The sequence below is a fragment of the Pygoscelis adeliae genome, unplaced genomic scaffold, assembly GCF_000699105.1.
Source record: "Pygoscelis adeliae isolate BGI_AS28 unplaced genomic scaffold, ASM69910v1 Scaffold286, whole genome shotgun sequence".
NCBI classification, from domain to species: Eukaryota; Metazoa; Chordata; class Aves; order Sphenisciformes; family Spheniscidae; genus Pygoscelis; species Pygoscelis adeliae.
The window spans coordinates 4,593,070-4,606,692 of record NW_008825076.1 but is presented as its reverse complement, the minus strand read 5'-3'; the positions used below and the strand labels follow the sequence as shown (position 1 = coordinate 4,606,692).

At 39.8% G+C, this 13,623-nt stretch overlaps 1 protein-coding gene across 1 annotated transcript; it reads right to left on the bottom strand.

The window, feature by feature from the left end:
• Positions 1–11,946: 11,946 nt before the first annotated feature.
• MC3R (melanocortin 3 receptor) lies at positions 11,947–12,924 on the bottom strand. Its single transcript, XM_009326766.1, has one exon. The coding sequence runs from the start codon at positions 12,922–12,924 to the stop codon at positions 11,947–11,949; it is 978 nt and encodes a 325-aa protein (XP_009325041.1).
• Between the last annotated feature and the right edge of the window lie 699 nt (positions 12,925–13,623).

Below are 13,623 nucleotides of genomic sequence, written 5' to 3'. Positions count from 1 at the left end.
AGTCTTAGATTCTGGTAAGGACCTGCACTTAGGGGAAAAAATGATATTTAAAGTCCAGCATACCTGAGAAATAATTAGCTCCATTTTGATTACCCTGTCTTACTAACAGAGAGCGCATTGATTTTCACTGTACTTGTGTTATCATATAGAATTTAGATTGTGGATATTTCACTCTAAGTAACATTGTTATTTGGTCTTGGTTGCCTCAAATGTCTGTGTTTTGTAGGCTTTAAGTTTTAAAGGATATTATTGGCTTAATTGTCATTTTACCCTTACAAGTACAACATGTTTTTAGCTAACACAAATTAAGAATACCTAAATATAGAGGCCAAAGCTACAGCACAAAATTTTCACATATCCCTTGGAGGTTTTCTCTTTCTGTCCCCTTGGGAGTCAGCAGAGGTTAGGACTAATTCCCATCAAGTCAGCTGGAAGCTGTTGTTCCTGGATAAAATAATATAAAGTCTTCTTGCTAGCAGAACTGAGTGGAGGCCAGTGTTCCCTTGTCTCATTTATATGATTGCCTTTGGAAATATATGAGCCTGCTAAGTGCATCTGGCACAGTTTTTTTCAGCCAGCAAAGAAGGTATTTTAATACAAGAGAAAAAAATCTTTACAACGTGAAGTCACAGTGACACGTCAGCTCCTGGTGACACTACACAATAAATAATCAGAGGTGGTAGAAATCTAACCTAAACCAGTTCAAATTAATATTATATGAGGTGAGAGAAGAAAAAGATGAATTGAAACTCTGAGAACATCATGTTTTTCCACTTGGTGAATTCATTTTTAAAAAACATGTTTAGTAACTTATGTGTGCACCATCTGATTCCATGTATGCGTGATTTAGTTTAAACAGATTTTTGTAACTAATTACTACCCACCTGTAGAAATTCTGGAAAAAAAAAAAAAGAAAAAAAGAGAAATACAATCTTTTTTCTCTTGATAGAAAGTCACTGCCCTAAGGAAATTTGCTTTTGTTTCCAATGTCTTTCCCATTCCTTCTAGCTTTTGATTTAAAATCTAGGTTTTCATAGTTATTAACATTGTAACAAATTTTATGACATATCTGGTTTATAATTTTAAGATCAATTTTTTAACAACAAAAGAATATATCAATTTTAGGCAATAACAATATGATAGAATTATCAAATTGCATGCCAGATCATCCATAATAAGGCTAAATTATATGAATCAGTGGTGAAAATGATGTTTGCATTGTTATTACACCCACAAGTCAACTTGTGTATGCTCTCAGTTGTATATGCTTGTATATGATTTCAGTTTCAACTTAGCTTGCTTAGTCAAAAGAAAAAAGCCCATGCTTTCTGATTTAAATGCAGTTAGCAGAAGACAATAATTGCTCATTAGTAAAAGCTTTTTACTATTGAAATATGCAGCTGTCACTTTGTATACAAATACACACATACTTCCAAATTTAACATTCTCAGTGCACTTTTTTCTGCTTCATCTAGTCTAATTTTCATCAATGGAAACTTCTTTGCTTTCATAAATAATCCAATATGGTGTCTTATTGACTAATTGCATTTACCTAAGTTGATTTTAAATGTTTACTTCTGTACACTCCAAAATATATTAGCCTATATGAAATTTCTCAGAGTTACTCCTGTGCATGCACCTGCTTTTTTTGCACGAATAGTAATGACACACCAGCATATGAACTCTAGCCACACAGTCGTAGGTTTATTTATAGAAATGGCAGGTTTGTGCCAGTTGTATACATGGATAACTGATTTTTTTGTGTAGACCTCATCCTGTGAAGTTCCCATTTGCTACGCATGGCATAAAACAGGAAGTAGTGTCAAATAGTACTTGGGAAATGGGGTGAATTATTTGTCTGTTCAGCTATCATTTGAGTAACAATAGCCATCAGTACAGAGGAGAAGGGTAATAGCTGAGAGACTGCAGTTGATGCATAGGGTTGAAAACACTGTGGTATGGCTGGCAAGGAGGCACAGAATAGCGACGAAATGACCAAAAGAGCATCTTGTAGTCAGATTTTGTTTGTGACTGCCTGCTGCGATAGGTGTCACAGGGAGCAGCATGGTGTCCCCATAAGCTTAAACAAACTTGAAAGAGGAAAGTTGATTTTAGAGAATTTTAGTTGATTCTGCTTAAAAAAAATCTGTTTTAAGACTGCCTTGGTGTCCACTGTTGGACACTCTGCCCCTCTTTGCTATTCCCCTCCCCTGGAACTGAATATTCAGGTTATTGCATGATGCAGAAGCTGGTATTCTCCCTTGTTTTGTGCTTTTAAGTAGCACCTGCTTTCACGATTTTGGTACTAAGACACTTGTCTTTCAGAAGAAACAGGCTGGGCTCATGGATACCTGTTTAAAATGGGAAGACCTCTGTCCTCTGTCCCAAGACTATCTATGTGGTATGCTCTGACTCCTGAATGAAAAATGCCAGGATGAACCTGGTCGGGGAACACCTTTTTCTTAAAGCCCTAGTCTTTTCCTAGGCTAAACAGTTTTTGCTTGTAAATCAAAATAAAACTACCTAACAACAACAAAACCCAAACACCTCCCCCCCAAAAAAATCATTTATTAACATATACCCAATCTGTTTGGACATGCAAGAACTTGTGCCATGCCTACCCGAATTTTCTTCTTTGCACCCCCCCAGCTTTATGCAATTTACATGGCTCATCACCATAAATTAAATCATATGTTGATTTACTTTGCCCATGATCTTTTGGAAGAACTGGATGATTAATACCCTTTAAAGCTTGTTTAAGCATTAGACTTTCATAACTCTACGCAAATGCTTTTCATTACTGGAATTGTACTAGAGTTGTGATAGCTGGTTTCTCAAATGAAGGATATGAAGGTGGTTAATGGTGCCTGTGATAGCTTTTGTGGAGTACATGATCACAGCTGCTGATTACACATTCTTGACTCAGAAGGAAATGAAAAGCTGTATAGTCACAAAGGCAAGAACTAAGGCCCCTCACCTCATACCCGGCTGCAAAGCTGGAAATATAGTGACAGAGTCTACATAACAACACTTTCTTCTAAGTTTAAGAGCATCTTTAGATGTTAAAGAACAATTTTTGTGTTATATAACATGCCTTTCTGATTAAATAGATGGTCTATCACATAAAAATATAATGTAGTACACTTTATTATGATGGTAGTACAGTGTTTGGTTTAATTTTTATACATTCGAGTTGTGTATGCAAACCCATTAATTGCTTTCTTATGTATGAAGATAAGTTTACTGCATGCCTCATGTTTGGTCCTGCCTCCTGATTTGTCTTACCAGAAGTTTTGAATTCCCAAGTCTACCTAAAATGCTTTCATGCAGAAAAATCTGAAAACAAAGGTTTATCTTCATTTACTGTCCATATACCACTTAAGAACTTTAAGTTACGAGTCCTTGATTTAGAGCGCATTTCCAAGTACATGCTGTGCAATTTTAAGGTTAATAAAGGCAAATCTTTTCACAGGTATCACGTAATTGATTGCAATGAAGAGGCAGGCAATAAAAGGCTAAAAGGATTGGTCTGGTGTTTTGCCAAAATGAAGAACAAATTCAGCCTCATTCTGAGAGACAAGTGTTTTGTGAAGAGGTGCTTTGTTCTTAAAGGCTGAAGACAGGATTAGCACGTAAGCTTTGTGAAATAAGACAGTAACAATGATACAGATGAAGTCTGTACTAATTAGCTGCAGACTCTTGATTTCACAGTTAATGGTTCTTACCCGCTGATATGCACCAAAGATATCCAGCCTCAGATCTTGTCCTCTCCCATGTCTTGAACATCACTACATGCCTCCAGTAGCTATTTTGCACAGCTGTTCAGACTTTAATTTCCCATCCAGCTTTCTCTTGTCTCTCTTTTTTGCCTAACCTTTTCTTAGATGTGTTGATCCTGGTGGTGATGAAAATGTGAATTGCAATGACTCATGGAATTAGCTCATTGCATGTTGGGACTCCTGCCTGCTGGCGTTTGGGCAATCCCAGAACCCAATTTTCTCTATGATCTCAGAGGTGATGGCATGACTGTAAGGGATAGAGATGCCTCTGCCTGACCCTTTCCATCTTACATACATTTCATAAAAATGCAACTTTGTAACTTTTTCACTATTTCATTTCAAATTTGGGAAGGTCAAGTTCTACAAGGTTCAACAGAAATTCACTGTCTTTCACTGAGGTAGAGATGAAAATCCTCAGTTCCCCAGGCAAGTTATTTCAAAAAATCATGCTCCTTCTCTGTTTTTTCCTGAATATAGAATTTTGCATGACCACTTAACCTTGACAAAACTGGCAATTAGGTAAAAACATTTAGTGTGCTAAGTTTTAGCAGTCCCTGCCAGCTCCCTCTGTATCTGAAGAAGAAAGTTGTTCCTGGCATAGCTATGGTGAAGCAGTGGCCTAATTTGACTTTTCTAGACAGTGAGTAAGAGAGTCTCACCCTCTTCAGTGACTGCTGAAGAGGAACTTCCTTGCCTGCAACATTAGCCTTTAGGAATACTCACCACCATTCAATAAAGTATTATAACACTTAGAACTGAAGAAGTCCTGCAATGATGCTTATAGTTGTATGCTAATAGCAGAGGAAGTACTCTGTTATTCTGAATCACACTTGGATCCTTTTCTCAGCAGCTTTAAGTCATACACACGAATGCTCATGCAGAACTCTGTTAAGGTGTAATATGAACCCCTAATTAAATGAGTGCTACTGGACCCTCACAGCCTTTTCTCATCACAGGAAATAACTGCTTCGACTGATTCTCCCAGCTGCACCTTTTCACAGCTTTGATTATCAACTCACCCAGTAAAATGGCCCCTTTGGTGTAGATTGTTTCAGTAGTGCAGCTTTTGAAGGTGGAGAGGCATTGCAATTGCTACCCAACTGCTTGTATAAAATGGGACTGTGTTGAGTGAGCAAACCTGAATGGGAACATGTGTAATAGCAGGTGCATATAGGCAGGAGGTCTGTAGTTGTTCTACCTCACCTGCAGTTTCTTGTGCCTCTGTGAACATGTAAGTCTAAAGAAACGTTTATTTCTCAGGATATCTGTAGGTTTACCTGTACTTAAATGTTAATTCAAGTTAAGTTAGTGATTTTGAATAGCTGGAAGTGTTTCTGATTTGGTGTATGGGTGTTTATTTTAAAAAATCCATGCCTTCATCCTGTTAACTTAAACTATATTTATTGTTACATCAATTAATACCTGGTTATAATATTTCTATGTTAATACAGAGTAGTCTCAAGTCCATCATGTTTTGCCTCTGGCTTTGTAGTTGAGTTGCAGCTTACCCCCAGTGTGCATCCTTACAATTGCAGTGATTATATCAGTAATGTGTTGAAAGTGTCATGCTGCTTATTGTACCCATTAGAGTGAATGAGGGCTGTGTTGTGGTTTAACCTCAGTCGGCAACTAAGCACCACGCAGCTGCTCGCTCACTCCCCCCCAGTGGGATGAGGGAGAGAATTGGCAGGGCAAAAGTGAGAAAACTTGTGGGTTGAGATAAAGGCAGTTTAATAGGGAAAGCAAAAGCTGCACATGCAAGCAAAGCAAAACAAGGAATTCATTCACTACTTCCCACGGACAAGCAGGTGTTCAGCCATCTCCAGGAAAGCAGGGCTCCATCTCACCTAACGGTGACTTGGGAAGATAAACGCCATCGCTCCAAACATCCCACCCCTTCCTTCTTCTTCCCCCAGCTTTATATGCTGAGCATGACGTCCCATGGTATGGAATATCCCTTTGGCCAGTTGGGGTCAGCTGTCCTGGCTGTGCCCCCTCCCAGCTTCTTGCGCACCTCCAGCCTTCTCAGTCGGCAGAGCATGGGAAGCTGAAAAGCCCTTGACTAGTGTAAGCACTGCTCAGCAACAACTAAAACATTGGTGTGTTATCAACATTATTCTCATCCTAAATCCAAAACACAGCACTGCACCAGCTACTAGAAAGGAAACTAACTCTATCCCTGCCGAAACCAGGACAGGCTGCTCTAGATATATTTTAATTTTTTTTTCTAGAATGTTCATTTCTGATCTTGAATCAGTAATAGATATAGAACAAACCAAAATTGCATCAGTTAGTCTCGAAGGTGAATACTGACTGTGTTTATTACTAATGGAGACAGTTTGAGAGGTAGAATCATGGATTTATGGATTTTCTAAGAAAATCTCATGTCAGCAGTGCCTGCTTTGTTTGTAATCACAAGAGGAATAGCCTCAAATGAAATTGATGTGTTTTTTCATAAACAAAGAAATGAAAAGTGTAAAACAAGACAAAAAAAACCTTGGGAATTCATAACTGCTTAGGGCAGATACTTAGCTGTGGCACTATGAACAGTCATACCAGCAAAATAACAGATAATAAATAGATTTCCATCACCATCCCAGAACAAGGAGGTATGTCCTCTTCCGGTGCAGAGACATATAAATGAGTAAGAATAGTGAGTAGATCTACTTTTGTCATTAGTGTTTTCAGAATGATGTGAATATTATATAATATTAACTCTTAGAAGTTCTGGTTCAAGTCTTCCTGATAAAGTATATACTTCTGGACTTCTGCCCCATTGACCAATACAGCATTGCACAAACACCAAATTTACTGTGTTCCAGTTTTTATGGTTTCTGTTTCAGAGACATTTCTAACTCACCTATGACATACAAGCCTCCCCATATCAGGCAGGTTTAGGGCTGCTTTGCATAGCACTGAATCAGTGAGTGTGATGGAAAGATACCTTTTGCCCAAGTCAGCACTGGTGCCAGTAGCAAGATCCTGTGTTGGTACCTTACCCAGTGATTTTAGGTTTATATTATGAGAGTGACGAATGAGCATAGTCCTGTGCTACAATTTAAATTGCTTATGAAATATATAATGACTGTGATGATGTTAAGGTGGTGGAGGGTTATGAAAAGTGGATTTGGAGCAAGCTTCCCTATGCTTGTTATTTCTGGAAAAATTATTTTTAAACAAGAAGAAAAAAAAAAAAGCTTGTTTTCCAAGCAGATTTAAAGCATCAAAAGCTGTGTTTTTTCTCTTTGGAGTGAATCTGATACAGCTTATTTTCATTCATCAGTGTAAAGTCTGACTTGAGCTGTGATCCCATTACATGGTAGCCTAAGAAAGAGCACAATGAAATGTGCAGCTGTGATGCTGTGCTGCTCCCGGTGTAGTGAGCTTCCCCTGTGCAAATGGGCTTCAGCTGTACCTCTGGCCTTAAGAATCTACTTTATCTTCCTTCCTCTATGCCTCTGTCCGCTTAATGTACATTATTAATTGAACCAGTTAAAAACAAGGGTCTGTTTTAACCTTTTAAGTTTTAACCTTCAAAACTGAGCAGGACAGCACCATCTGAATGTTCTTCACAGTTATATATGGGCAGGAATTTTTATTAGTCTTTGTAGTGTTTTTTGAAAGCTGTTTCTTTCCTCCACCTTCCACCTGAAAGCCTATTGAACACTGGCATTGTGTTATAGTTGTGATAAAGAATTAGATCCATGCCTATACCCAGAGCTCTTCTGAAGAGGGAACACCAGAGAGCCCTGTTGTGACTTGGCAGCAACATTTACAGTGAGCTGACCTTCAGATTGCTAATACAAAATATGTGAGCCCTCCTGCCCCTGACTTGCACCCTGTAGCCCACTGAATGCTGTCCAGATTTCTATGCCTTATTCAGAAGGGATCATCGATCGGTCTGAGTGCAGCTTGTCTCTGCTCTTGGATGGTGGAGACATGTAGGAACAAGCTGTTCTGGAACTGTTGCATCTGCTGTACCCATGCTGGGTGTCTCAGTGCCCAGGTTACCTGGTTTCTCTCATACTATCTCAGAGGTGTGGAAGTGAGATGGGGTTGTGTTGCCCAGCAAAGGGGTTTCCAGTGTATGTTGTGAAGCAGTATTCCTTTGTGGGTGAGCTTCAAAATCACCTTAATGGTTTAGGTATAGCTACCAAACTAAACAGCTAGCCCTGGTCCCAAATTAGGCTTCAACAAATAGAAGCATCTTATTTCAGTGAAGAGGTAATCAAGATATTTGTACTAATGGCCCTACTGGTGACCTTGGTTGACTGCAGAATTCTGTGCCTGGACTTTGTAATTTATCCATTAGGACAAATGCTTTCAATTATAAATATTTAGACAGCTATTGATGGGAAAATTGCATGCATAGTGCTGAATTTTATATGAAAGAGGCAAATCTGGCTGTAATTTGCAGAATATGCTGTGTTGAGTTGACTTAGCGGGATAACTCATGCTCCTGCGAATTCGAATATTTGTCTGAATATATGAGGGTTTCCTAACACGTCTTTGAGCAAATAGTAATCCTACAGTGCTCGTGAACTGCCTGATTTTCTTGCAGAAAAACGGAATCAATAAATCCATATAAATGGCACCTGTAGATGAAAAGGATATTATCTCAAGTCTGCCATTTCTCATGCTATCTAGGGGCAAACTGCATATATCTTGTTCAGCCCAGCACTCTTACCAAGGAAGAAATGTTTGTTCTTATGAACAGATTATACATTAGCTTAATAGTAACAACTCTGAAGGCGTTCACGTTTCAGTGCAATCTGCCCCCCCGCAAACAGGGGCAGATTCTCAGCAGATAGAAATGTTGCTCTGGTTACTAGCATATGTTAAGGACTGCTGCCCTGTACTGGCATGTGTTGCCGTGATGTCTTTGTTCTGCTGTATGTACACATCTACAGGGTGCACTGCTGGGAAATGATACTGTTTTGGGGAGCTTTTGCTGATGTTCCAGTCCTTGTGTGTCTCTCAGATGAGTCCTGACTTGAGCCTCAGCTCTGTCCCTGAGGGCTGAGGATGGCTGAACACCAGTTCCAGGACTCCCTTCTCAGCAAGGCATTACAATCTTACCCACAGCAACTGATTGCAGTGATATTTCCTTACAGTGCAGTCCTGTTCTTCCCTTCACTTCCATTTCACACCTGGAGCTGCAGCTGTTAGTATTCATTCACTACCACCTATCGTGGGGTTCAGTCCCATGGAGACTGTTTCCTTCCCTTCCCATCACGGACAGGCTTGTGATGGCTGCCATCCTGGCTCCATGCAGGAGACTGTACCACGGATTTCCAAAGTATGAGTTAGAGCTGGGGGTCCAGAACTGGGGCTGGACAAACCCACCATCCATCTCTGTGGATAACCTGTGGGGAGGAGCCGCACCTTCACCGACTGGTGCCAGAAAGTGAGAGCAATCTTTGAGGGATTTTATGGATTCTCTTTCCATCATGTTTGCATGTGGGATGGAGACGTCTGGCTTTTTTGCTCATTTTTGTGTAGCTCTGTGGACAGCATGTAGAATTAGGATACTTTTGCCCAGTGTTAGACTCTATTTCTAGTTTTGTGAACCAGACCACCAGGACTGTGGTTTGACCTGGCATGGTGCTCTGATAGAAGCAAATACAATTCTAAGTGATGTCTTCAGATTGTTTTATTCAATAGATATATGTTTTGCTTAAAGGCAAAGCACAGTATGAATCAGTCTCATCTAAAATAACTTTTAACGAGAGAAATAAGTAGGACATCAGGTGCAATAAAAGCTAAATACACAATAACCTGAGGCAGAATATCATGGCAAACCATGCTCCAGAGTATAAGGGTACATAGCACTGACAACAGGTAGAGTTTTTTACAAGTAGGTACAGTATTTCCACACCACAAAAGGCCAGTTGCATGGCCTTCCTATGCTGATTTGTTTCAGTTCATCTTGATGTGCCACATCAGGTGTTGCAGAAATAAGACAGGCTGAGCTGATAGAACAGATTTTAGTACTGCCAAACTGTAATTTGTGAGATGCCGATAAGGCTGAAAGCATTCAGGTTTAGCTTGCTTGCCAGTTGTTGGGATTTTCTCTGATCTCTACCTGCAATGTGAGAGAATATTCATCTGTGCCTGTTCTGCCACATGCTCCACAGTGACCTTTTTGGATTTTAGTTTAGTTTTTTAAAAATTAAGGGTTATGAGATTAGGTAAGTGTTGGAACAGTGGGAGTATTGGGAAGGTGGAAGTCTGGAGGATGTGATTATGGGAGGAAATGAGAACTCGATTAGGGAATTTAAGGTGTGCTCAGAGGGCAAGGGAAATAGGGAACGTGAGGTTGATTTGGGCTGATGGGCAGACTGTGGCTAGAGCACAGGGAGAGGTGGTTCTTGGCCCCATGAGAATTATACACTCCATAGGACTGGGAAGTTAGGTCGCTCCCTACATAGGTTGTAGGATGCTGAGAATAAAGCAGTCGAACACGGGCTGATATTTGCAAACTGCGGGACATGTCTTCCCCACGGACAGTCAGAGCTGGGTTCTGGAGCCAGTAGCAGTGAAACACCATCAGCCTGGGTGGTACCAGGGTTAGTGTGTGAATGCAGAACTGGAGGCAGAGTAAATTGGGAAGCTCTGGTCTGGTTAACTCTTCCTACACTGACAGAGGGGAGCCCCAGAAATAACAACAGCCTAGCAACTCCACTCAAATGAAAAAAACAAAAAACCCAAAAAATAGTGTTAAGTCAAATGAGATTTTTTAGATGATTGAAAGCAATAGACAATCCCGAGAGTTTCAGGTTACTGCCTTTCCTAAAAGCGAGATACCAGAAAGGTGCTAAGTAGACTTTAGAACGGCTTAGATTTTTATTAGTCTGGCACTGTCTGTGATACTGCCTGTAAGTTGCATTATATACAGATCGCGTCAGCCTTTGCTCAGTTACAATATGCCATTTGAAGGCCACTTACATGGTTTATTCCCATAAAAAGCAGAGGCAAAGACTAAATTATTGCAGCTGAATTTGCATGCTTTACATGCCACCAACTTGCACACAGAGTTTGAAAATGATTGCAAACAGCATGTTGCTTTCTTGTTTCCATTGCAGGTGTGTCCATCCACCGAACTCAGTGTAAAGCTCTTTAAGTAAAAAAAGACTGACCTATGACATATATTTCTCAACGCATAGAAGTCTCATCTGCCATACACATCTTATTTCTTCTGGGTACCGAACTTAGCCAAATGGATATCTCTAAAGACTCCATGCAGCTTTTACACAAAGCTAAATACAAACTATTTTGTATTTTAGCTATTCTTTATGTTCAGATCTGTGTAGTCTTCAAAATTTTCTAGGGGTATCATTGGTGACCATTTATCAAAAGGAGATTTCTGTGACTTATTTTATTAAAATACCAAATGCTACATTGATCAGTGCATTCCAGTTTAAAAAAAAAAATTGAGGATATAATACTGCTGTATCACAACAAGTAATGTAATTGCCTTCTTCATGAGTCACTTCTATCAGACAGCTGTTTAAGTCACACTATCACTGATACTGTAGCTGTTCCTTTTCACTTAACTGATTTCTACTGAAAGAGTATTTCAGTGCAAGAGGAATGTTTACTTTCACCCTTCAAAGATTTTACTCAGGTTGCTTTATAGCAAGCAGCATAAATGTGAATCTATTCTTTTAATAGAAGGTGGAGGCATGGGAGTAAGTGTAGAGCAATGCTGTTACCTGTTGGTGTTTTGATTTGTCTTGCAAGTGAATAGCTTTCCATAGAGGTTACTAGTGGAATCTTTTAGAAAACACTGACTTGTTGATAGTGGCACAGAGATAAAGCAACAGGTACAAATGAATGGTAGAGAGAACATTATTTCAGTCTCTCTAAGGTAGTATTCCCTTTCAGGATTCATTTTTCCAGTAAGTTTCTTGAGCTATTTTGTAAGCCACTCTGGATTTCTTTCTGTTATAACTATTTAAATAATTTCAAATAATTTAGTTGAATCTGGTTTTTGTTTTGAAAAGTATAAATCAAGGCATCAAGTGGAAGGTTATTTTTTCTTTCCTGTGCCCTTCCTTCAAGCACTGCTTTTAAAGTGGAGCTGCTGTATATCTAGATACATATATATACATTCATACACCTATTGTGTGTATCCTCTCTCTATTCTCAACACAAAGCCAGATATTTACAGCATGCACTGTCCCACATTCATGCCGTAACAGCAACACACTATTTCTTTGAAAGTCTTTCTCATCTCCAGACTCCGGAAAGCATAAATGAGTGGGTCAATTACTGAGTTGCACATTATCAAGACCAGATAGGTATTAAAGTGTGAAGTGTAGCAGACGCAGTATGGATTCATTGGGCAAGAAATGATGAGAATGAGGTGAAGGAAGAAAGGTGCCCAGCAAACAATGAAGACACCAAGCAATATAGTGATGGTGACAGCTCCCTTCATGCAGGTACGCTGGTAGGGCACCCCATCCATGGGGAGGGCTGCAATCCGCTTAACATGCAGGCGTGCAAACAAGAACATGTGAACATAAAGGGAGGCCATGAGAAAGAGCATGGTAAAGAACATAGTGATGAGACAGACAATGACAGTTTTGCTTTCTGAGTAAGCAATGAATATGATGCCACAGATGATACAAGCAATCCAAATGACCACAATCAGGGTTAAAGCTTTCTTCACAGTCATGATGCTGTGGTAACGGAGAGCATAGAAAATAGTTATGTACCTGTCAATGGCTATAACCAAGAGGTTGCAAATTGAGGCTACCAAAGAAATACAAATCATTGAGTCAAAAACATTGTCCATATGCTGAATAAAGTGGTCATCAATGATCAAATAGCCGTTGCTTAGGATTGCAATCATGATAGTCTCCAAGGCATTTGACATGCTCACTAACATATCTGCCACAGCCAAGCTACAAAGGAAGAAATACATGGGAGAATGTAGGTTTCCATTCTTCAGCACTGCAAGAATGACAAGGATGTTTTCCAGGAGGCTGATGATCCCTAAAGTCAAGAAGACCTCGGCTTTTATGAAGACCTGCTCACAAAATCCATCGCCGCTTCTGTTGTTCAGAATTGAGTCATTGAAATCTTCAGTGACATTAAGCAGCACAGGCTGAAATGAAAATGCAAAGTGTGTGGTATTCATTGTCAGCAAAGGAGCTGAATTCACAAGTGAATGACAGAGCACAGGTTAAAAAAAAAAGAAAAAAGAAGGGGAGGAAAAAAAAGAAAAGGAAAAGAAGTCCTTCCAAGTTGTTGCTGTGCACATGGGATGGAATCAAGCAGGGACTTTTCTTTAGTCACTTTTACAAGTAGGAACATAAAAAAAATCTGTGTTTACAGTGAGTTTTGTGTCAGTCACAGGCTGTTCTCCTTTATAACAAAGTGAGCTTCAGATCTTGCAGGCATCAAACAGTTTACTCTGAAGGGAAAAATCAGCAGCAGCACATTGCTGGTTCTAGCTCTCCTGATGATTAAAAGCAGGGAGTTTTCTCATCTGCTATCGTCTGCTGGGGCCGGCGCAGGTTTGTTGCCAGTATGTTGCAGCTCAGCGAAGTATCTCTTGCTATTTCAGTGGCAAGAAAGGAAAAGAGAACTAAGGGATTTATACATGCATGAAAGAAAAAAACAACTCCTACTTGATCCTCCGTGCAGAGCATTGGCCATTAGAGAGCAAGCACCTTTCTGACTGACAGCTGCAAACACCAGGTACAGCATCCCCACTGCTGGCTCCACCAGCAGATCTGAAACTGTCTGGCGCCCTCTGCAGAGAGCGAATAGGATGGATTTGCCTTAAAATTCGTCTGAAAATGGGATTTTCATCCAGCAAAACTTTATGCCTGTT